We start from the raw sequence: 23,947 nt of genomic DNA on the forward strand, positions 1-23,947 counted from the left end.
TCAAGGAGCCAGGGAAAGCTGCTCCTTCCCTGTTGCTTTGGCTGGGGCTTATTGTAATGGGTCTGACTGCGCTGACCTTGAGCTGCAGCAAGCAGAACCAGCCAAGGACTTTGTTAGGCAGGAATTCAGAGTGCTTTTCTTTTCCTTTCTCTCCTTATTTGCTGGTGTCATGATGTCTGCTTCCCCTTCCCAGCCCGGGGAGGAGCTGGTGGCAAGTAGAAAACTCCCTGCAAGGGGCAAAGATTGTTAAACAAAGGCATAGAATTGGGGAGACAGAGGGAATGAAGTCTGTTTCTCACAAAACCTCATTCTACAGTGCTGCTGTCCGTAGGAGGGAGGCAGAAGGGAGCTGGAGGGGGAGGAATGGGTAGACATGTGGAGACAGGAGCTGAGGAGAAATAAATAGATGTGATGAGCTATGGAGAAGAAAGTAAAGGTAGAGTGATGGGCCACGAGAAGGAAAACTTCATGTGATGAGATGAATGAGGGAAAGGAAGGAGAAGAAAAGCCCTTCAAAAATGAGGAAATTGCTGTTCTTTTGAGCCTGATGAGGGCTACAGAGGTGCTTGGAAATGAGCAGCTCTTGTACCCTTGAAAGCACAGGGATGGAAAGAGGAGAGAAAGAATTAGGGAGTCTGATGGATATTGACAGCTTTGGGATCAGTTCTGCAGAATGCTTTGTACTGCTTTTAGAACCTGGCTTGGCAGGGAGAAATAAATGCAAAACCTGTGTTCTGCACGTTCACATAGTCCATCAAGGAGTGCAGGGCAAAGCTTCCCAGCAGTGGAAAACCGCTGGCAGAAAGCCTTTCACATGCACACTTAGGAACAGCTGATAGTAAATTTGAATTTAGTTTGGTTTCCAAATCTTTTAAAACCTTTGGAATCTGCATGAGGGGAAAACAGCAAATATTTAGCGATAGCAGAGTACAGTATAGCTGCACAATGCTTGGAAGCGTGAGCAGCCCAGCTAATTGCCACTGAAGTCTCTATGTAGGTAATTGAATATTTATGATATGATGAATCTGACTCTCCCTGCCTGAACCTCAAAGCCTGCTCCTGTTGTGAGCCTCACCTTCTCTTTGTGGCCTGTGTCATCACTGCACCAGATGCAAAATGAGAATTAATTCTTCCTCAAAGCAGAAGAGTAGAGCCTTGCAAATGACTGGAGCTGTACTGCATAGGAATATGCCTCTGGATGTACTTAGCATTTCTACTAAGAACATTACAGAATCATAGAATCATTCAGGTTGGAGAAGACCTCCACGGTTATCAAGTCCAACCGTTAACCTGGCAGTACCAAGTCTACCGTGAAACCATGTCCTTAAGCATTACATCTACACATCTTTGTAGATGTCTCCAGAGTTGGATTATGAATGTTCTTTGGAGGCAAAGGGAGGAAAAGATGAGGCAGGTGTCATTTAGAGAGATGCTGCAAAATGAGCAAGAAAGGGAAAACACCACTCCTGGCCAAGTGCATCTACAAACACCCAGGCAACAGGGAAGGTCTTAATCTCAGTGAGCATCTGCAATTAGGTTTGTGTGGTACAAGATGCCCAAGTGCATGTTAACCTTCAATGAAGCACGAAGGGTGGTAGTTTGGGTTCCCAAAATGATTTAATATCAAACTCAGCGATGTCAGTAAGTGTTGCTCAGCTGCAGACAAAGCAGACCTGGTCTATGTAGAGCAGCTACATGGGCATTTGGTTGCTGTGTTTTAACTGAGTGAAGAGGTGGTTTGATTCTATACCCTGGGAGAAGTTTGAGTGAGACCGAATTGAAAGTCCAAGGGGAAGGCTAGCAAATATCCTGCTTAATGCTGGCTATAAAACCCTTTGTGCAGATTATTTGCCTATTTTCAATTATTTATTTCAAAACTAGTCAGCTTGGATCACCTCAAGTCATTTGGAGCCTTCAGGCTCCATCTTACCAAACACTGTTCAGCTACAACACATCTGCCCTCAGGGAGGTATATAAGGAGATAGATGAGAAGCCTTCTGGAAGTGATATCCTATCTCCATGATACAAGGCCTTTACCCAAATGGGAAAATGTTCCCTGTTCAGGGAGGAATACAGCATACCAGTATCATGGCCATAAGCACGGTGTACCATGAGAGATACGGACTCCAATGATTTCGGTGTTGCAGTTTCCTGAGTTAACTCCAGTTCACTGATGCTGGAGGAAATGCTGCCTATAGAACAAGAAATGGTTCTGTGGAGAGGCGCAGAGAGGGCAGTTTCTCGCACCAACCAGGAAACTTGTTGGTTTTGCTCTGAACCCAAATCTAGCATTTCTGAGTAAGTCTTCTCCAGGCCAGCGATTCTGCCTAGGCAGAAATTTTAAACCCAGCATTTGTAAGCCTGGTTCCCAGAAGAGGCAACAGTGTAAAGCACTGCTGCAACCCTGGCACCATTAAAGGAGAGATCTGTCCTCTGAGCTGTTACAGAAGCAACGTCTATCTGGAGAGGTTTTTGATGAGCTTCTCTGTTTCTAAACCCAGACAGTTGCTGAGCTCATATTTCACTTAGCAGGCAGAGAGCCCTCAACAGCGCCAGAGGTCAGCCGGGAGGTAGTGAAGCAGTTGACTCAGATCTGATGGCTTCCTCTTGTTTATTCATCATTTCCCAAGCTCAAACCCGATGTGGTGCTGATGGAAAGCCTCTCCTTGTCCCCTGCACACAGGGAGGTAGCCGTGGGAGCTCCATCTCCCACCTCACCCTGCCCAGATGGCTTAGGTGAACTTGCTGAATTATCTGTAAGCAGACATACTGCTTTCATCAGCTCCTTGGAGAAAATGATTCCAGCTCATCTCTGTCAGCAGTATGGGTGATGTATGTAGGCAAACCTAGCTAACCACTGCAAGGAGATAAGAGCCTGCCACTGAGATGTGGTGGATACCCTGTCCCTGGAAACATTCAAGGTCAGGCTGGATGGGGCTCTGAGCATCCTGACTGAGCTGTAGGTGTCCCTGTTCATTGCAAGGGAGTTGGACTAGATGACTTTTAAAGGTCCCTTCCAATTCAAACAATTCACTGGAGCCCATACACCACGCTGCTGCACTGAGGTTCTGGCCCTTACCTTGCCTTACAGTAGCTTTGATAATTGAGAACCTAATCCATTTATTAGCCTCTATGTGGATGGAGATATCAGACAATATCACATGAATCACTTCCTAAACTCCACTTAGGATAGTTCTACAAAACAAAAAGGGCAGAGGGTGAGTGATGATCAGGCACGAGCTGTTGATCTTCTTTCCTGTGGAACAACATGTTCTCCCCTTACCCAGGAGGAAGGCATCAAGGAATTAAAATCTGGTTGGACATGAGTACATCTTGTCACAGACGAAGGACATTGCATACACAGCTAGGGATGTATCTTGCAGATGGAGTATAGCTGCAGTAGACCTCAGTGATGGTTGGTGTGATGTGTTTGGTGTTCTCTCAAGTGCAGGCGCTACAGCAGATACTTTGACTACAGCTCACAGTTCTCTACAGTTTTGTTCTCCTCTTCAGGTGGGATGACAGTAGCTTGTTCTCTCTTCTTCACCCAGCTCTCATTGCTTTCCTTTCTCTTCCAGGTGCTGTATCATGTCCAGGTAGGACACCACTAGCGTGAACATCATCCCAAGGTGATCACCCCAAGGCACTGAGCTGTCCTGCTCTTGTGGCTCCTGTTTCACCCAGCAGCAAGGCAAAGGCAAAGAAGACCTAGGACTGCCTCCCCTGAGTGTGGCATCCAGACCACCTGCAGCACTCGTAGGGATGGATTCCAAAGGTAACGTCCGAAGTGCCAACAAACCCGATGCCAAGGCCCCCAGCTCTGGAAAGTCAGAAAAGCCCAGCCCTGGGCCTGCCACTAATGCAGACAAGAAGGAGACCCCCAAAGAGCAGCCTAATCCTGCCACTGCTCCCAAGAAGGCCGGCAGCGACGCTGCTGTCGTGAACAACCACAGCAACCTGAAACCCAGTGCAGCTGCCACGGAGACACAAGAGGCCACTGGCCAGTCCCCTGACTCTGACCACAAGGGAAATGGCTCCGAGGAGTCACCGGGCAGCATCTTCGACAACATGAAGCCCTTGATCATCGTTGGAGGAGTGGCGGTGGCGGCGCTGGCGGTGATTGTGGGAGTGGCGTTCCTAGCCCGGAAAAAATGAAGACCGAGACGGGGTGGGCTGAGAATCCCAACCTGGCTGTACAGCTCCTTTTGAGACAAATGCATGCAGAAAAATTCTATACATATCTATATAGAGAGAGCGAGCTAGATAGGTCAATGTCAAACACCAACCGCAACTCCAAGGGTCTTGTTCAAGACAACTGTGCCAGTTTGACCCGATGTGGGTAACTCCATGCACTCAGTGTGTTCTTTTCATGTAATATATCTTGGCTTATACCACTGTGTATAGATTACAGCTTCTCCTGATTGGTGTAAATGACGGTGTCCCCTCCCCTCCCCTGCTGTCCTCCCTGGGAGCCACTCCCACTTCTCTTGCGGTCCCCTGTTTTCAAGTCCAAAGTGTTCTTCGTCCCATCCGGAGTCCCTGCTTTGTGTTTTGGTTTTTCTGTTCAGTTTGTTTTGAGGGAAGAGATGGAGCCTAGTGAGAAGACCCAGTTCACCTGTCCCTGTATGTGGGGCAAAGCGTGGTTTCTTTGTGTTAATTTCTTGGGGCTTTGGATAAGGCTGTTCGGCTGGTATTTTCCCACTGGAGGCTATGGCCTTTCTGTACATGAGAAGGTAGGAAAAAAAGGGAAACACAAGCTGGTTTTAGGGGTGGACAGGAGCTGGGACCCCATGAAAAATAACACTGACCTGCATCATGCCAGGGAAACCCTGATCAAGGTCACTGGAAAGATCCATCTGTCCTAGAGTGATTCCTCGCCTGTGGCAGTAGCAGGGATTTGTGACTCCTCCACATCTTGGAAATGGAAACAAATTCCCAGCACTGGGGAGCAGCCTGGTTTCACTGGTGAGTACCTCAGGTCTAAAGCCAGACCTTCTAAGAAGGAAAAGGAAGGCAGGCAATGAGAGGATTCAGTGCCTTGGCAGATGCCCTTACCCTGACAACCAAGAAGTGGGTCATTTTATCTTGCACTGTCTTTTTAACTTGGGTCAGAGCTCAGATGATGTCAGAGATTAGATGAGGTCACAACCGCAGGCTCCCTGGAGCTCAACAGAAGTTGCAACCAATGGGGTTTTGGAGTGATGCTTAGAAAAAGGCCATGAGATGGTGGGGTGAGTTCAGTAGAAATCAATTGAAGAGCCAATGTGATGCGTCTTGGAGCCTAGATGTACACATTCAGTGTGTACTAGGGCAGAGAAAGGCATATGTTCCTTGGGTGCTGTCTTTGCAGAACCAGCTTCTTGAAAAATTACTAGATAGGATGGCAGATGTGTATAACCCAATCTGGTAATTCTCTTGGCTCATTTCTTCTTCATTTACCTCCAAATTTGTTTGGCTGAATGCATAAAGCTTCCCCAGACAAAAAGCCTTTTCAACACAGCATGGCCTTTCCTATGGTTGCCCTCTTTTCCCCAAGGCTCATAAAATATTCTCAAGGGCACACAACCTCTGGGAGTATCAGATGCTGTCTTCTGATGAACGACAGGCTGCTTGCAGCATGAGTTTAATGTCTACCTCTACCTTCACCAGTACAGAGAAAGGAGATGTATATGTTGAGTTCACAGTGGTTTTGGAAAGGGTGCTAACAGCCCAGGAGAAATCCTGGTGGTCCAAAGCACTCCTTCCCTGTATTGTGGGTATGTCTTCAAGTAGCAGTGTGTCACAGCCTGGAGAATTTTTTGGAGTTGAACAGAAGGGCCCATGGCTGGGTGCCTCCACAGAATGGATTTCCCCTCATCCTGCTGTGCAGTTCAGTCATTCATTTTTGGGGGGGGTGAAGTGAGGGTAAACAACAGCAGAGGAATATGAATTGGGAAAGTAGGGATGTGAGGCACAAAGTAACTCAGAAGCAGTCCTAGCACAGAACCTGCTGCAACTGCAGCAGGGCTTTGCAAGAGGATGCAATGGGGCTGCTTCACCTCCCTGCCTGCACCTCATCCAAAAGCCTGGGGTGATGCAGAGCACCCAGACTTTGGCAGTGCCCTTGGCATGTCCTCATGCATGAGCCAGAAGCAAAAGGCAACTCAGTCCAGCCAGGAACCTCATCTGTGTTACCGCCCACCAGGTACAGAGTAACATACCCAAACCAATGGTGTTTGGATACAGGGATGGATATTGCTGGGCTCTGCTTCCTTTCAGGCACAAAGCTTTTGGCTGTAGGGACTCTTATTGTGCTGCTTACGAGGAAGGGAAGATGGCCACCCCTGTTCTGATTCATGTTTTACCAAAGCAGGGTTGGTGATTTTCAGACCAATGCCTCTATTTTCAACTCCTGCCTTTAAGAGATGCTTCCACCTGTCCTGTCTTCTCGTGGCATGGGATATTTTTAGCAGTGTGTGATGCTACAGATGCAGCATTTATCTAGTCTGCACTGATCAGCATAGATAGATGCAGGGGGAGGAAAAAAAAGCCTGCCTCATTTGAGAATCTTATTATTATTTTATTTCTGAAGTGTTTTCCTTTTCTTTGCTTAATGTTTGGCAACAGAAGAGGGAAAAACAATTCTCAGCCAACATGGGCCTTAACCATTTCTGTCTGCATCCGACCCCTCCTTGCCCTTAGGGTATGTGGGTGTAAGGCCAGTAACCCCATCCGGAAACACCCCACAGAGGCAGTGCTGGGACAGCAGCTTATGCTCTGGGTACATAACCACATGCAGCCCTCCCCAGGCAGGGACTGTAATTTGTCCTGTCCATAAGGGATCTTCTGCTTACTGCCGTAACTTAACACTGTCTGTTGTCCAGATCTATCATCTGGAGCCCACCTCTTTGGTTTGGTTTGAGAAACACCTCTGTTTATGTGTGCATGTGAGTGTGCCTGTACCACCACCCTGCCTTGAAGAATATTCTGTGTATGTCTGTATATTTACATATCTATACTACCGCAGTCTGAGTAAAGTCACATTCCTTGTAGGGAAAACCAAAACAAAACCTGGAGGTGACACTTTGTTTGTTCCCCTGCATTCTCACAAAGCGTTCATGATGTCTTTTTTGTGCCATGCATCACATCACGCAGCACCCACATTTCTTTATTTGGCCCTGGTTTCTGCTCAGTGCAAAGAATGTATGGCTAGTGAACTGCTGAATGTATCACGTGCACATTATGCTATAAGCGTAAAACTGCTGTTCTTCTCCCTGGATAGTCATGTGGGCTACTCGCTTGAAATTAAGGCACTTTTAGACTATATTGAACTGTATGGACTGTGTAGCACTTGTCAAAGTGTGGGTCTAGCGTTGGCTTGGGTCAGGCAGATGAAGCGTAGATGCCACACGAGCTCCCAGGCATGCTGCTGGGACCACGCACTTGTAAGTGACCTCCTCTCAGCAAACACCTCCCGTTCTGCCTTAACGTGCCAGGCTGTGCGGTAGTTTCGTTCTGAGTAAAAATGTCCAGTGAGAAGTAGGCTGAGAAGAGCAAATTCTCCTCTCTCAGCATCGAAGCGAGACTGAACTCAAAGCTGTCGAGAAGCCGAAGGCTTAAATGACTGAACTCGCTGTGCTAAATAAATAGTTGTCTTTTCTCGTACTGAGCACATGCTGTTATTTGCTTGATGTTATTCTTTGTGTGGTGTTTGTGATATGAAGTCCTTCTAGTGATATCTCCGTGGGGAGAATGAGCTAATTGCTAAAACTAATAAGACTCTGCGCTTGGGTTTTGAAGAGATCTAGATTGCTAGTTTACTCTTTTGATAAAGTCTAAATCAGAAATTTGACTTCACAGACATTGCAGCTTATCACTAAAACTACAGATTCAATTACTGTACCTGATCCATAAGTTTTGGTTGGATTCAAAGATGTATACTCGCTTGGGCAACTTTTTAGAAGGTTTTTGATGCTTCTAGCTTTCAGGAAGATGGGAGAGATCACAGGTCTGCTTCCACTTTCCGCTGGTTTAATAGGCTGTGGTAAGCCCTGCTACCCCCAACGGCTTTGCAGCAGGATGCAAACAAACCTGGGAAGAAAAGGATAACATAGCAGCACTTTCAGGATGGCAAGCACTGGGCAGCTGCTTGCCCTGGAGCACTTCCCAGCCCCACCAGGTTTAGTGGCAAATTGAAAATGGATTGGTGTCTTTGTTGGATTAAAGGTTAGCAGCTGAGCCACAAGCTGCTGAAAACAAAGGGAATTTTTCCATCAATTTCACATGCTGTGATCAGGCACTGGGGTCTTATCGGCACCAGGGATATGACAGCAGGTCACTGGAAGATACAAAGGCATTTCAGTGTCATTTTTGTACAAAATTGGCAAAAATACTTCTTAGTCCTCTGCTGAGTATAAGGGGAGTCTTTATGTGCAAAACCATGCTTATATGGACAGTAATATTTGTGAATAACAATCAGGATGACTTTAAAAACCAGCAAACAAAAAACTCACTGGTGAGAGATGATTCCTGCTTAAAATTCCCTTCCTTTCTTGGAAATGCCACGAGGGTTCAGAAATCTGCCTTGTTCTAACTATTCTTAGAACTGGTTGAAAATAGCAATCCTGAAGATTTCTGAGAAAGAAAATGTTCTTCAAGAAACAAACCAAACAATGGAGGCAATGAAAAGAGGACCTGAAGAGTGAAATTCCAGGAATTTCAGTCAGTTCTGCAGAGAGCTTTGGGTCAGTGTTGCTGAGGAGGTGTGAGAACCAGGGCAGAGCAAAAAGCATGACATAGCACCTTTGAATTTTTATACCTTATCCACTTCTTTTGGGCCAGGGTATGTGGTACCACCCGCATACATCAGCATTTAAGCTGTGTGCTACAAAGAAGTCAGAAGAGGGTAACGTGAGCAGTGTCTGCCTCACACAGTGGATTAAATATTGCTGCTCTTTTCAGCCCATAATCTATCCCAAAGTGCTTCCTGTCCTATAATATCCATTTTTGGCCTTTTTTGTCCAAAAATGTCTCCTGTTTCCATTTCAACTGGAAATGAGTGCTATTGCAAACTTTATCTTTGTGAAGTGTTGATCATTAATGAGAAGCTATTTTTAAGGGCAAGGAGCATAGAATAAGGCTAGTAAGGTTAATGACGGTCTTAGCTGTCAAAAACAAGATAGAGCGTGCTTAATCTAAGTCCATCCTACTGAATGCAGCTGTCCAGAAGATAGCTGTCATTGAGCTAGACTACGATAGCTTGAATTTAGCACCCCAGATGATGCTGCTGCTGAGGGGACAGCAATTTATCTGAGTCATTGGCTTGGAGCACGCCCCATGCGCCACTCGGCTTGACTTGGCCAGCTCTGTTCCAATATCATTTTTTAGTCTTTTATTGCTTCTTGCATTAGTTAGCTCAGATCACATTACCTCAATTGGCCCTGGAGAGTTAAGTCTGTTGAGTAAAGGGTTCTCAGTGATGAAGACTTTCTTCCTCTTCTAGTTCACACAGCCATGTGACCTGCTCTCCTTTTAAAAGCCCGGATTCCTAGGCTGGTCACACCAGATCTTCATGGCTCCATCGGTTTCTAGAAATTTGGTTCATTACTTGTGCTTTACTGCTGCTTCACTTACTGAACTGTCTTCCCAGACAACTCTGCAGATGTGACCTCTCCACAGAGGCAGAAACCCTGGCCCAATGCAGAGGCAGATTTTGGGCAGCCTCACCTAACAGATACAGCCAAAGTTCAGCCTCTCAGCACCTAAAGGGAATGCAGAGACTGTGTGGTGCAGCAGAGAAGTATTTATTTACCCTGGCTGCTAAAGCTTTGGAGTTTGAGGTGCGAGATGCCGAGCGCTAGCCTGCCACAGGAGCTCAGTAGAGAAGAAAAGCACTGCTGGAAGGTCATGTCCTTGTCCTTACTCAGAGAAACACTGCATGACTGCAAGCTCTTCCTGGGACTGGAGACCCAGGAGCAGCCAGCCAGTTGGATGTGAGGGCATTCAGGCTATTCAAGAGATGCTAACGCAGTGTACGCAAACACTACACCTGGCTGAAGCTAGGAACGCTTTGGTACTCTACATATTGGAGCATGAGGAATACAGGCAGAGAAGAGAGCTGGCTCTCAGCTGAAGTCAAGGACCTGCATTTTTGCTGGCCTTGCAGAATCAGACCATACGTAGGGAATGCACTGCAGCCCTCATCTTCCACCAGCTGCAGGACTGAGGACAGAGAAGACTGCAGGAATGTTTCTGTTTGACTGGGCTGCTCGAGTTTTACGAAGTTACATGAGATGGCTGGGCCTGGAAAATTCACATCCTGTTCAACAAAACCATACTAAAAAGCTAGCACTCAGTGCATGCAGAATAGATCACAGTAACTGGTTTTCAAATGCGTGAGTTTGGCTCTACCCTGCACTCTCATTCTGCTGGCTGCTTTGTAAAGGACTTGATCTCTTCCAACCAAAATGATTCCAAGTGTTTGTTCTGTTTGGACACTGACAAGCAGTGTGTAGGGAGACACATTCTCTGCTCTTGGAGGCTGTGCTCTTCTGATTAAATAGATCTTTTTTTGCTGAAAAATATAACTTGGATTAAATAGGATTTGGACCGGCAGTATTTGGCTATGTTACTCTTGCTCTCATTTATTTTTCCAGTTGTTACCAGCTTGAAATTCCCAGACTACTCCATTCTAGTTTTTAATTTCTCATAATGCAAATCCGCAGAGCAGGATCCCAAGAATAAAGTTATTGTTTCCTTCTGTCTGTGCATGATGATGCTTCAGTACCAAAACTCCCAGCAGGAACAGAGGACTCTTTAATCAACCCTGCAACAGCAAAGACCTGCATTGTATCCCTGGTTTTGCCTCATCAGCTCCAAGCAGTCAAGTTTCTGGGACAATCTGATAAGAACAAGGGTGCCATACAGTTTGTTTCAAAAACAACAACAACAACAGAATCATTTGGCTTTATCCAGTTTTGAGCAGCCCTTCTTAAGCCTGATGCCTTTTTCTGAGTCACTGGTTATGACCCTTTCAGTCCCAGTCTTTAAAAGGTGTAATCTCAGTTCTCCAGTACAAACCAGCTCCCTTCTAGTGGTAGGTGCAGGTTGCTTATAAAGTTGTGGAGAAACTAAAATCGTAGAAAGGGAACTTGAAGGTCCGATTACAGGTGATTTCTTTTCTTCTTTTTGGTTTGCTTCTACTCTGTTACTTTGCCAGGGACTGACTCAAAGCCCCTGGAAGCCAGGTGGAAAGCTCAACCACTAGCAGCAGGGAAATGTCTGCTGTGACATCCGTGGGTTTTGCATCAGCCTCTGGATGCATTTTGCAGTTGATAATAATTTTCAGAGTGACATTTTGTTCTCTTTCCGGTACAAACAGACCTGCTTATCACTTACACATATTTACCCGTGTTCAACACACAGGTTTGGGTTAGTATTTATTTTTATCTTTTAAATCTCAAAAACAATATGCTGCTAGATACATTTCCTGGAGGGAAATGGACACCTACCTACACACAAAGCTATAGAGCTAATTTATACCTTGTTGAATTTATAACCTTGTCTATGCTTCTATGGACACTTTGTATGGGCTGCAGCTCAAATCCTAAAATAGTCAAGAATTTTTCCTTTCCCATATAGTATTCTATTTACTTTGACTTAAAAAAAAAAGCGTATAAATGCAATAATGCAGGTAGACTAGAAATACTAGATTGAAAATTAAAGTAGTTTAGCTTGTCCCGTTGTGACTGACAGTGTTGTATGACACCCAACGCTGTACCCTACCATTTTCCAGGCTTTCTACGTAGCTGAATCTAGTATTAGCTTTGAAAACCCATTGTATGAGTGGTGGGTGGATGGGCTGGAATTGTGTGCTCTCTACACACTGTATGTTACTCACATTAGAAGCTGTATGGCCACTCCATATGCTGTGAAACTGTAAATGATTCCCAATACACCTGTAACTCTTACCAGGATTGTGAGAAATAAACTATATATAGAGATATAATATACAGATATAGATATACTGTATAATTCCTCCTGTGAGCATCTTTGTGTATGCGGGTATGCGAGTGAAAATGGTTCCCTTCCCCTCACTCCTCGGCCATGGTCATGTTTCCTGAAGGCTGAACATTGGCTAGGATTAGAGATCCCAGTAAGAAGCATAGCAAAATGAAATCCCTGCCCAGAATAAACTCCAGCCTACCCGAGGAAAACAGGCAAAGGAAGATTATTATTATTATTATTCCCAGACACGGGCTGAGCTGTAGAATAGCTGAATGACTTATCTGGAGCCACCCAGGCAACACCTTCTGATCCCAGCAATCTCCGTTCTGCAGGCTGCTTTTTCTGAATCAGAATCCTGACTCTGAGGAACTCGGACGGGCAGGTGCCTGCTCTTCCAGCTAGTGGGTGTGAAGCTTAATGTCCCTTGGGCCAGTGAGGAAGGGGTGAGTGTCTGGCAGGGTGGAAACCTCTCCTGCCCTCCCTGGGCTGCTCAAAAGCACTGATGCAGGGTGAAATGCATCCTCCTTCCAGTGAGAGGCCCTTCTAGCAGAAGTGGGTGTGCAGCCATGATAGGGGATATCATCCTTCCTCTCTTTCCTCTACCTTTTCCCCTCCTTATTAAAAAAAAAAAGCACAAAAAGTAGAGGCTATGTTTGCAACTACCTTAAGCTACAAACTGCTTTTCCCCTCTCTTTTCAGTTCTAGCCACCACTCAGCCCCAAAATGACATGACACAAAATCACCACACTCCTGAGCAATGCTGTGGTTATGTACCACACCAGATTCAAAGAGGAAGCACTCAGCTAACACAACTGCTCCATCCAGGCTTTACCAAAGCAAACTGCACAAAGTAGCGATCATATTTTATCATCCTCATGATTCTACAGCAGTGCTAGTTGCTTGCTAACCTCCCACATTAAGCAGACCGCTCACTGGAAGAGAAATGAACAGAAGAGCTTTTACAAAACCTCTCTGCACGTGCTCTGGTAAAGCTGAGATGCTGGCACTGAAAGATCAAGAGTTGAGGTCACCGTATAATTTAATTTCTAAGGAACTGGGGCTCTCATATGAATTTTTTTTTTCTTTCTGTACATTCTCACCTTAAATCACTGCCAGGTCCTCTCATGCTTTGTATTTTTGGGCAGTCTAGGGAGGGTAGGAACAGCTGATGGAGCACAATTTGAGACGACGGTTCGCCTTCTGCTCTTGGATTTAGAAAATAAATTAAAATGGATTCACACGTAAGGAAGAAAGACTATAAACCCAAAGCTCAGTACCATAAGGGCTGAGGCTGCTGGAGGAGCACCACGTCCTCTGCGAGGTGGATACAGTGAATATGGCATTTTTTTTGGGTTTCAGTCACTTCCTGGCAGCCCAGGTGGAACAGATAGGAGCACTGAGGTGTCTCCATGTAACATGGCTGCGGGTTAGGAACACTTATTGAGGAAAAAGGAGGACAGTATGAGCTATGAGCTGCCTTTCCTATAGGAAACCAGGCTGTGAAATCAGGTCCCTTCCAATAAACAGACAGAAATAGCAGCATAATTGTCTTCTGCTCATTTTATAGCCTATCATTTTGTGACTGTTTCTTCATAACACGCTCGCAGCCATCAAGAAAGCAGAAACAACGGAATTAACAGATTAAAACACAAATCCAGGGCTCACAGCAATCACACCGCCCCGTCACCAAGAGCAGCAACGCCTGCAATAAGCGTTGCCCTTGAGGAGCAATGTTACTAAAATCCAAGCCCGAACACAAAGAAGATGAACCAGGAGACACACCAAGGATAGGAAAGACACTTTTTGGGAGGTTTGGACGAGTTTATTTATCTCGTGCGTTAGAAACACGCCATAGGGCTCCACTGAGAGGTATTCAGATGAAGACAGATTTTGGGAATCATAAGGTTGGAAACCCAACACCTCAGCCACTGGGCTGGGCACTGAAAATCAGGTGATAAATCGACATTACGTTGTTTTCTCGTCCCAACAAATATAAAACCGGTATAAAAAGCCAAATATCAACACAAAATCCGATGAGGAAAGACGGAGGGGAAGCTGAGCAGGGCGGACACTCCGCACTACAGCGCAGGCGGACGAGCTGACACCGAGCGGCTTAAAGGCAGCGCGGGTCAACAGCCCATCATGGCGGCTCCCCTCAGCGTTCCCGCCCAACGGTCGCAGCGCTCCGTCTGCCCCGAGTGCGCATGCGCGGCTGCATGAGGAGACGGCTCCGCGCGCCGCCACCCGTCCCGGCCATGTCGGAGCGGCTCGGCAAACCCACCTGTCTCCTCGTCGCCAGCGCTGCCGCCGCGGGTGAGCCGCTCCGGGGGCAGCCCCGAGTCGCCCGACGCCCTCCTGCCTCCCTCCCGGCCCGGCTCGGCTGTGCGCGTTGCTCCGGCCCCTTTTCCTGTCAGCCCGGCTCCTCCCCTCCCCGGTGCGCGGCCCTATGGTGTTCGTGTGGTCCCGAACATTGGAAGGTTCCCGCGTCGGGTCTTGAATTAACATTCTGCCGACCTCCTGAGCTTTTAAATGACCCGAGGTAGGTAAAATCACGGCTGGCGGTACAATGCGGCTGTTGGGCTCTGTTTTCCAGGGGTGTCAGCCCAGTCCTTCCTGCAGTGCTTCACGCTGAGCAGCTCTGCCTTCAACCTGCAAGTCGCCACTCCCGGGGTGAGTAAGAATGGTAATTGTAATTTCAGGCTAAATCCCTCGGTACCGAGGGGCTGTGTGTGCCAGCTCACCGCCTGCATGTGCCCTGTGAGAGCTGCGGGTGCGATTTGGGCAGTATGGGGCTGCCCATCAAGTGGCATCAGCATGGATGCTGCCAGCATGGATTGCGAGGGATGGGGTAAGGAGAGGCAGGGCCCAAGGAGCCTGCCACTCTGTTATACGAGATGCTGGGGAAGGGCCTGCTGAGGTGGGCCAGTTGTAAAACTGGGTACTGTTTAGGTTGGAGGAGCAGGAGTGGCACCCAAAGCCTGTCTGCTGCTTGGTGGCAGCAGGGAGGGGGGCAGAGGCAGGCACTACTCCCTCTCTGCTGCTGCAGCAGAGTCTGGCAGAATTTAAGCAGTGGGTAGTGGCTTTCTTAGGATGATGGAGTGGCAGGGGACCCATGGGTGCCACTGTCTCTGGCCCTTCTTCATTTTCTGCTGTTAGCATGCTCCTCTCTTACCCAGAAGCTGCTCCCCCCATGAGCTGGGCACCTGCGCTGCTCCTAAGGTGGCTCTTGTTCAGATCTCTCCCTGCGGAGAAGGGGCAGCCATAGAATCAGAGAATGGCCTGGGTTGAAAAGGACCACGATGATCATCTAGTTTCAACCCCCCTGCTATGTGCAGGGTCACCAACCACCAGACCAGGCTGCCCAGAGCCACGTCCAGCCTGGCCTTGAATGCCTCCAGGAATGGGGCATCCACAACCTCCTTGGGCAACCTGTTCCAGTGTGTAAATGTCCATGTCTCATCGCTTCAGGCCAACTCTTTACTTGAAGTGTTCAAGCAGTTGTGGATAATCTCTCTTGAAGCATGAGTGATAGTAGAAAAGTAATTAAAAAAATGCAAAGCAGAAAAGTTAGTTGCTCTCAGTTTGGGACTGAAAGATAGCAAGATACAGGAACTAAGACTTTAAATCGCTAAAGACAAACATGGTTATTAAATGAGTCTATCGGTCAGATTAATCCCACAGTTTAGGCTTATTGGAACCTCTATCCCTTCTGCCAGAATATGGTGAGAGTTGGTTTATGAGTTGAGCAACTGAAGTACCTTTCTATGAGCTTCTTCCTCTACTAGAAATCAGTTTCCCAAGCAATATTAACAAAAGCAAATAGCAATCTTTTCTCAGCTTGTCACCGTATTTTTTGCAGATGCTCCTTGACTTCAGTAGCACAGCTTCTGCAAGGGAGTAGCTGTGTACACACGTGATGCTCAGCAGTCTCCCAGCAACTGCTTTGTAGGTCCAACCAGAAAAAGACCCTACATCCATTTTGCTGATGGCATAAACAGGAGATGTTTCTGGTTCCTGTGCTTTTACTTGATGTTTTAGGAAGCAAGCTAACAAAATGAGTTATGTTCTTCAAGCCTTTTAAGTCATACCCTTCTCTATAGGATCGTGTGCTTAATCTGTAAAGGAAAGGTTTGGTCTAGAGATGGTTTCTTGATGCAAGATTTGAGTGTATGCTAAGTTTGAGGGTATCACTAAACTGGAGGAGCTGTTGACTCTCTCAAGGGTAGAGAGACCTTGCAGAGGGATCTTTGACAAATGTGAGGGCTGGGCAGTCACTGAGTGCATCAAGTTATTGAACAAGAGCAAGTGCCAAATTCCCTACCTGGGCTGCGGCAATCCAGGACATATGTAGAGTCCTGGGGACAAGAGGCAGGAGGGCAACCCCATAGAAAGGGATCTGGGGTTCTGGCTGATGGAAAGTTGAAGCTGAGTCAGCAGTGTGCCCTGGCAGCCCACGGGGCCAAACCATACCTTGAGGTGATGCATCAGGCCAGGCACTGCCAGCTAGGCAAGAGAAGGGATTATCCTGCTCTGCTCTTTGCTAGTGTGGTCTCACCTGGAACCCTGTGTGAAATTTTGGGCACCACAATGTAAGAAGGACATAAAGCTATCAGAGAGCATCTAAAGGAGGACTATGAAGAGGGTGAAGGATCTAGAGGGCAAGACATATGAGGAGTAGCTGAGGTCCCTTGGTTTATTTGGTCCCCCTCTTTGGCAGCCTTACAGCTTCCTCATGGGGGGAACAGAAGGGCAGGCACTGATCTCTTCTCTCTGCTGACAGTGACAGGACCCAAGGGAACAGCATGGAGCTGCATCGGGGAGGGTCAGGCTGGGGGCTAGGGAAAGAGTCTTCACCAGAGGGTGACTGGGCACTGACTGGAACAGGCTCCCCAGAGCAGTGGTCGTGGCCCCAAGCTGCTGGAGTTCAGGAAGTGTTTGGACAATGCTCTCAGACATAGGGTTTGGGTTTTGTGTAATCCTGTGTAGAGCCAGGATTTGGACTCGATCCTTCTGGGTCCCTTCCACCTTGGGATATTTTGGTTTTTCTTTCTTTTTTTTTTTCTTTGGTACTGAGTGATGTCCCCCAGGGATGCTCGTTGACATCCTTATCAGTGACGTAGACAGTGGGATGGAATGTACTTTCAGCACGTTGCTGATGGCACCAAGCTGTGTGGTGCAGCTGATACAATGAAAGGAAGCACTGCCATTCAGAGGGACAGGCTTGTATCCTGGGCTGCATCAACAGAGGAGTGGCCAGCAGGACAAGAGAGTTGATTGTCCCCCTCTGCTTTGCCCTTGTGAGGCCCCATCTGGATTACTGTGTGCAGACCTGGGGCTCCCAGCACAAGGAAGGTGTGGTGTTGTAGCAGATTCAGAAGAGGCTATGAGCATGCTCAGAGGGCTGAAGCACCTCTCCAATGAGGAAAGTCTGAGGGAGAGCTGAGCTTGTTCAGCCTGGAGAAGGGAAGGCCCTGGGGAGACCATATTGCGGCCTTTCAGTAGTTAAAGGGAGTTTACAAACGGGGAGGAGACTGACTTTTTACACAGGTAGGTAGTAATAGGACAAGGGGGAAGCTTTCAAAGTAAAGGGGGAGATTTAGGTTAGATGTGGGGAAGAAATTCTTTGCTCAGAGGGTGGTGAGGCACTGGCACAGGCTGCCAGAATAAGCCAGGGGTGCCCTATTCCTGAAGCATCTCAAAATCCCCCATGCCTGTCCTTCAGGAAACATAGTAGAAATCTGTGTGCTGATGGTAACTGTAGTCTGCAAACCTTTTTCCCACTAGGGGAAGTCGATTGATTTTGTGGATGTGAATGAGAGCAACATGCGCTGGATACAGGACTTCCGTATGAAGTCATATGCAAACCCTGCCAAGCTGGAGTCAATTGATGGTAAGGTCTTTACTGTTGGCTTGTGTGTTGCTTCCATTTTTCAGGGAAACGGATTCTTCTTCATGTTATGCTTTTAGAGAAGAAGGGTATAGAAAAGGCACGAAAGCTTTTGTTTTAAGAGGAAGCCATAGCAACTACGTTTATCTTCCTTCTTACTATTATATAGTATCTTGGTAAAATGCTTATTAAAAAAATTAATATCTAAAGTAGAAGCTAGCAGACAGAGCTTTTAAGCTTTGTCTACATAAAAAAATGTCTCCTAGGATAAAAATGTGTCCGAGGATAAATAACTCCTACCTCCTTCTCCTCTATTCCACATAGATCGTTTAGTTTACTTAGTTCTTTCAGTCTATGAAACTTATACACTGTTGTCCGAAGTTTGTCGAATCTGAAATGAATTTATGGTCAGGTAGTTTTTTAGTTATGTTAGTTTTTGTTCCTCTTTGCTATAGGTGCTAGATACCACGCACTGCTGATTCCAAACTGCCCAGGGGCTATGACTGACCTTGCAAACAGTGGGTACCTGGCAAAGATACTGCAGCACTTCTGCACGGAGAACAGTAAGTGATCATCTCATAGGGAACTCCAGATTCTCTGGTATGTACTGGAAATGTAATACAGCACAGAAGAAGCAGTCTAAGAGGTTTCTAGAGTGTGTGGAAGATAATTTCATGATGCAGTTGATAAGAGAGCGTACCAGGGGAGGTGCCTCACTAGATGTGATGTTCACAAACAGAGGACTGGTGGGAGGTGTGGAGGTCAGGACCTGTCCTGAGCAGCGGAATCGTGAAATGTTAGATTTTGCTTTTCTTGGTGAAGTCAGGAGGGGGGTCAGCAAAACTGCTGCCTTGGACTTCTGGAGGGGTGGACTTTGAACTGTTCAGGACACTGGTAGGGGGGTCCCTTGGGATTCAGTCCTGAAAGGTAAAAGGGGTCCAGGAAGGTTGGTCACTCTTCACAAAGGAAGTCTTAAAGGTGTAGGAGCAGACTGTCCCCCTGTGCCACAAGATGAGCTGGTGGGGAAGAAGACTGGCATGGATGAAAAGGGAAGCTGTGCTGAGGCTCCAGGAGAAAAAGTTTAACCTCCTGTGGAAGAAGGGATGGGCAACTTGGGGAGACTACAAAGAGGTTGCTAGGATGTGCAGGGGGAAATTAGAAAGGCAGAACCCCAGCTTGAACTCAACCAGGTCACTGTAATAAAAGGCAACAGAAAACTTTAATGAATATATTAACAATAAGGGGAAGGCTAACGAGAATCTCCATCCTTTGCTGGATGCAGTGGGGAACGTGACCACTGGAGGTAAGAAAAATGCTGAGGTTCTCAGTGCCTTCTTTACATTTGTCTTTAAAAGTCAGACCAGTTATTCTCAGGGCACTCTACTCCCTGACCTGGAAGTCTGTGATGGGGAGCAGAATAAACCCTCCATGATTCAGGTGGAAATAGTTAAAGACCTACTATTCCACCTGGACCATGGGCCCAGATGGGATCCAGCTGAGGGTGCTGAGAGAGCTGATGGAGTTGATTGCCAAGCTGCTTTCCACCTTCTGGAAAGCACATCAAAAGTTCCTGGAGAGGTCTCAGAGGTTTGAATGCTTGTCAACGTGACTCCTAGCTACAGGAAGGGTTGTAAGGAGGATCTGGGAAACTATAGGCCTGTCAGCCTGACCTCGGTGACTGGGGAGGTTATGGAGTAGATCATCTTGAGTGAGATCCCACAGCATGTGTGGGACAGACAGAGAATCAGGCCCAGTCAGCATGAGTATATGAAAGGCAGGTCCTGTTTGACCAACCTGATCTCCTATGAGCGGGTCACCTGCCTGGTTGATGTGTTCTACCTAGAATTTGGCAAAGCCTTTGACTGTGTCTCCCACAGTGTTCTCCTGGAAAAGCTGGCAGCCCATGGCTTGGACAGGTACGCTCTGGGCCTGGCCATCCAGCCAGTTCTTTACCCAGCAAAGAGGGTGGGTGTTATGGAGTTAAGTCCTGCTGGCAACCAGTCATGCGTGGTGTTCCCCAGGGGTCAGTACAGGGACCCAGCCTGTTTAATCTTTACTGATGATCTGGATGAGGGAAATGAGGTGCACTGTCGGTTTCATAGATGACATGAAATTGGGAGGAAATGTTGATCTTCTTGAGAGTAGGAAGGCCCTTCAGAGGGATCTGGACAGGCTGGATCGCGGGGCTGAAAAAAACTCTTCTCCAAAAGAGTGGTCAGGCACCAATGGGCTGCGCAGGAAAGTGGTTCAAGAAATGTGTAGATGTGGAACTAAGGAACATGGTTTAGTGGGCAGCGTTGGTGGTGGGTGGATGGTTGGACTAGATGATCTTGGAGGTCTTTTCCAACCTTAATGATTTTTATGATAATTAGATACTTTGCTAAATGAGATAGTCCTACTACTTCAATATTCATGCAAGATTGTTACCTGAAGAATGTTTACGTTGTAGTTTTGGAGTGTTGCAGCAATGAGAATTGCAAAGAGGTGGCTTTTTGGGGAGGGAGGGGGGCTGGAAAAATGTATCTTTACTTAAAAAGTATCTTCTTTGTGCAAATAAATGATAATATTTTTTTATGAGAAGGTTCTCAGATACACAAATGCTTCTCTCCTAGTCAATAGGATTCAAGGTTTGAGGCCAAATATGGGATGTACCAGACTAGTCATTAAAGCCCCAGTAGATTGAGATTTTTGGCAGTTTGAAGATGCTTACAATTTCTTAAACATGCTTTGATCTTTCTCTAGAGCCTGTCTGTGCAGTTGGACATGGTGTTGCAGCTTTGTGTTGTGCCACCAATGAGGATAAAACCTGGGTATTTCAGGGATACAGCCTGACAGGGGTAGGTTGAGCTTTCATCTCACTTCCTGGGATTTTTTTTGTCTTATCCTATTACAAGGATCTTTTCCTGTCTGGGCCCTGTGGCTTGAGATGGCAATGCCAGTGTTTATGGCCTTATTCTAGAACTTTCTACACACAAATCCATCAGCTCGGTGTGTTTAATTTATGTTCAAGGAGCTGTTATTGGAAGGGGGCCCAGTACCATCCATGAGGGAATTGTTTCACTTCACCTCGCACACTGAGAGTGTTTCTTTCTTGCTGTTCCATGAACTTCAAACTGAGTCTGTAGGATGCTGGAAATGACTGCTGCAGCTCTTTGAGTTCATAGCTGAGGGCTTTTAAGAGTCTTTTCCCTGTTTCATGAATGCAAGAGGGAAGGTTTACTGCTTATGGTGCTCTTTCCCCCAAAACTTCCTTTAGCCATCAAAATAAAAAAGCTGGCTTCTGAGTTACAAGTCAGTTTATACAAAGCCTTGTATATAGCAGTTATAGCTGTGCACCAAACCTATGTAGTGTAACTTCTAGAGCTGAACATTTGTATGCAAAGTTCATGAGACTCGGGAGCCACTGCAGTGTCCTGCTGTGCTTCTATTTGGTATTAGAATCTATCATCAATTCTTTTAAATGAAGAGACATGATGTAGACTAGCTATTGCTGCTCTGGAAGCCATACAATTCACATTTCTTATGTTTGTATCACAAGATCTCAATAAATACCCCTATTTTATTTTCTCTTTATTTGAACTGGCTTCTTATATGCAGTAATCTTAGTTGGACTCCACAAGTGACACAGCATTTACCTCCAAGTGTATGTTTCAGTGTCCAGCACCTGAACAAGTCTTGTGCTTACGTAAATTTAATTGCACACATGCTCTCTGGTGTCCAGGCCTGCACATTCAGCTTAATCATTTAAAAATATGTATACATGCAAGACATGATGTTGTGTTAGTTCTTGGAAAGCTTCACAGCTGAGGGCAGGGAGAACTGCGGGTCTGACATCTGTTACAGATGCTGCTTACCTCTTCTAGTTAAATAAGAAGTGTTTGAATACCAAATGTGCGTGGGGCGGATCATCTTGTGGTGTCATTCTTTCCTTTGTTGCATGAGGATTTCCAGCTTGCTCCCTAAGGAAAGTCCATAGAAGCAGTCTTCAGTCACTTAGTTTTTTGCTTTGTTTGCTTCATTTTCATGGTAGTGGGAACAGAAAAGATAAGCTACAGAGTTTTACCTGTCTTCTATTTCTACAAAAGCATGACAATTATTTTTTTTTTTCTTTTTCAGCCCTCTGTGTATGAACTAATAAGGCAGCCTAATTTTGCCAGTTTGCCCATTATTGTGGAAGACTTTGTGAAAGATTCTGGAGCTACGTTTAGCGGTAGGTCACTCTTGATGACCAGCACTTTGTTTTGTGTCTGTGTTGAATATAAACACTTGCATGCGCATTTGACACAGTTTCCACTGCCGTGCAGCTTTGCAGTCCATGCCTGCAGGGGAATGTCTGTGTGTAGGCAGTTTTCTGTAGCTGTTTCCTTGCTGTGTGGCAGGGAGCATGTGCTCTGCTGGGAGAGGTGAAGTGCACAAGGATTTGGGGCTTTTTTCAAGCAAAACGTGTTGTCTTGTTGAAAACTGGAGGCAGTATGCTAAATACCTTTGGTTGCTCTCATCAGTTATTCCCTAGCTCTGAGTAAAACATTTGATGATAAATCTCATTTTTTCATTATTAGTCATTTCATTTATTATTATTACCTAAATGTAGAAGTTTGCCTTTCAAGGGCCCAGTCCTGCTGTCCTTTTAGAGAATGGCTTTCTAGTGAAGTTATTGCAGGACTGGGTGCTTGAGATCGTCCTTGTCTGTTGGGTTTATAGATTCACTGAGCAAATCTCCCTGGTCTAAATAGTTACCTTCTGCATTAGTTTTATGAGGTGAAACACTGAACTGAAGCAGTGTCCACTAACACGCCTGTTGTGTTTTTTTTCCTCCTGTATCCAGCCAGCAAACCAGATGCTGTACACGTTGTGCTGGACAGACACTTGGTGACAGGACAGAATGAGAATTCCACCCTTCCAGCAGTCCAGAATCTTCTTATTCTTTGCAATGTCAGGTGAGGCAATATAGGAGATGAGAACTAGGAACAGATAATGTCAAAGAATCTTTAGCTCCAGGAGTTTTGTCCCCCAGATATGTTCTTCCTCATTTCACTGCTGAAGTGGATGTTGTCTGTGTGTGATCCACCTGTTCAGCCTGATAAGTCTTTTGTTAAAAAGGCGTTTGTGTAAAATGGGTTGGAAAGTGCAAAGTTCTCCATCAAGATTGGTGGAGTGAAACAGTAGGCTTTTCTAAATAGTTCTGTTAAGCAAAATTTCTTTTGTATGGTTTTTATTTGTGCTTTCCCAAGTTAGCATTTAGCTATATGTTAGGATTCTGGGAATGAACAGGTTTAATTTCTTTGGTAATAGCTTGGCCGTTTGACTGTCTTTCATCTTGTCAGATAGAAGAATGCATTTAAATAACCACAAAAATCTTCTTTTGTTCAGGTGAATGTGTGTTAGAAGTCCTTTCCTGGACGTGGACTAACAGGTGCTGTCATGTTTGGATGTGTTTCATTCAGCAGGAAATAAAGGAGAAGGTCTCTTTGCAAATAGGACGGATGAAGAGCCAGCAGGCTAAGGACTCTCTTGTCTTTTAACTGGATAAAACGTGTTTAAATTTCTGTCCTGGACTATGAAGTGACTGTGGTGTTGAAGAGGCAGTATTAGGTTCTCCGTATACAGAATGGAAGAAGGTTGCAAGTAAGAGAATTTGGAAGTGCATCATGCTTTAGAAGCAATTATGAAACCACCTTGTATTTGTTACTACATCTTCACTGCTTCTCTCCAGACCCTTGGCTTACGGTGGTGAGGAACTCTCCTGTTTAAAACAAACAACAACAGAAAATCAGTGGCTATGAATGTTGTTTACTGAGGATGAAGACAGTGTTCTTGGCTGACGTTATACCAATCATCTGTCACTTGTAGTTCAAATATAAGGATCTCCACGTTGATGTGTCCTTTCAGAGGTGTTCTTACTTTTCTTTTGGTAGATCACAAAGTTACTGCCTGAATTCAGAATGTATCAGAATGTCACAGACACTTAAATATACTTGGGATGGAAAATGCTTAGCAGTGTGAAATAAAGCAGAATCGGTTGTCTGAAGGTGTTTCACTGTGGTGCTGCTGCTGGCATGACGTGCCCTTGTTTTC

General features: G+C 46.1%; 3 protein-coding genes across 17 annotated transcripts in view; 2 read left to right on the forward strand and 1 right to left on the reverse strand.

Annotated features, from left to right (window-relative positions):
- Window positions 1-11,994, forward strand: part of CEND1 (cell cycle exit and neuronal differentiation 1) — a 24,607-nt gene extending 12,613 nt beyond the window's left edge. Inside the window, exon 2 of one of the 2 annotated variants that reach the window (XM_046941913.1) lies at window positions 3,688-11,994. In XM_046941913.1, coding sequence (XP_046797869.1) covers window positions 3,763-4,155 — 393 coding nt within the window. In that variant the 5' untranslated portion in view covers window positions 3,688-3,762 and the 3' untranslated portion in view covers window positions 4,156-11,994. Of the gene's footprint in view, window positions 1-3,578 lie in introns of both variants that reach the window. The other variant, NM_001193263.2, reaches the window with a different exon arrangement.
- The window catches only part of NLRP3 (NLR family pyrin domain containing 3), a 25,647-nt gene extending 11,284 nt beyond the window's left edge, over window positions 1-14,363 (reverse strand). For 5 of the 13 annotated variants that reach the window (XM_040700804.2, XM_040700802.2, XM_040700795.2 and 2 more), the window contains exons 1-2: window positions 14,267-14,363; window positions 7,883-8,070 (exon numbers count right to left, since the gene is read on the reverse strand). The gene's annotated coding sequence lies outside the window, so the exon portion shown is untranslated. Of the gene's footprint in view, window positions 1-76; window positions 228-4,808; window positions 9,025-13,085; window positions 13,186-14,266 lie in introns of those variants that run through there. The other 8 variants (XM_040700799.2, XM_040700797.2, XM_040700803.2 and 5 more) reach the window with 6 other exon arrangements.
- PDDC1 (Parkinson disease 7 domain containing 1) lies at window positions 14,196-23,900 on the forward strand. 2 transcript variants are annotated; one of them, NM_001199565.2, is made up of 8 exons: window positions 14,196-14,298; window positions 14,579-14,655; window positions 17,770-17,875; window positions 18,328-18,435; window positions 20,615-20,709; window positions 21,989-22,082; window positions 22,698-22,809; window positions 23,317-23,900. In NM_001199565.2, exons 1-8 carry the CDS (start codon window positions 14,241-14,243, stop codon window positions 23,324-23,326), a joined length of 660 nt encoding a protein of 219 aa, NP_001186494.2. In that variant the 5' UTR covers window positions 14,196-14,240; the 3' UTR covers window positions 23,327-23,900. The 2 variants fall into 2 exon arrangements, with proteins under 2 accessions (NP_001186494.2, NP_001186495.2); NM_001199566.2 differs by having other exon boundaries at window positions 23,320-23,900.
- Window positions 23,901-23,947: the final 47 nt, after the last annotated feature.

Source organism: Gallus gallus, chromosome 5 (genome assembly GCF_016699485.2).
Source record: "Gallus gallus isolate bGalGal1 chromosome 5, bGalGal1.mat.broiler.GRCg7b, whole genome shotgun sequence".
In the NCBI taxonomy this organism is placed as follows: Eukaryota; Metazoa; Chordata; class Aves; order Galliformes; family Phasianidae; genus Gallus; species Gallus gallus.

Excerpts from the sequence above, each read along its gene's own strand:
- PDDC1 (NM_001199565.2), top strand. The coding sequence starts at position 14,241 with ATGTCGGAGCGGCTCGGCAAACCCACCTGTCTCCTCGTCGCCAGCGCT. Across the intron at positions 14,656-17,769 it reads TGCAAGTCGCCACTCCCGGG|GGGAAGTCGATTGATTTTGT; the intron begins GTGAGTAAGAAT and ends TTTTCCCACTAG. Across the intron at positions 22,083-22,697 it reads TTCTGGAGCTACGTTTAGCG|CCAGCAAACCAGATGCTGTA; the intron begins GTAGGTCACTCT and ends TCCTGTATCCAG.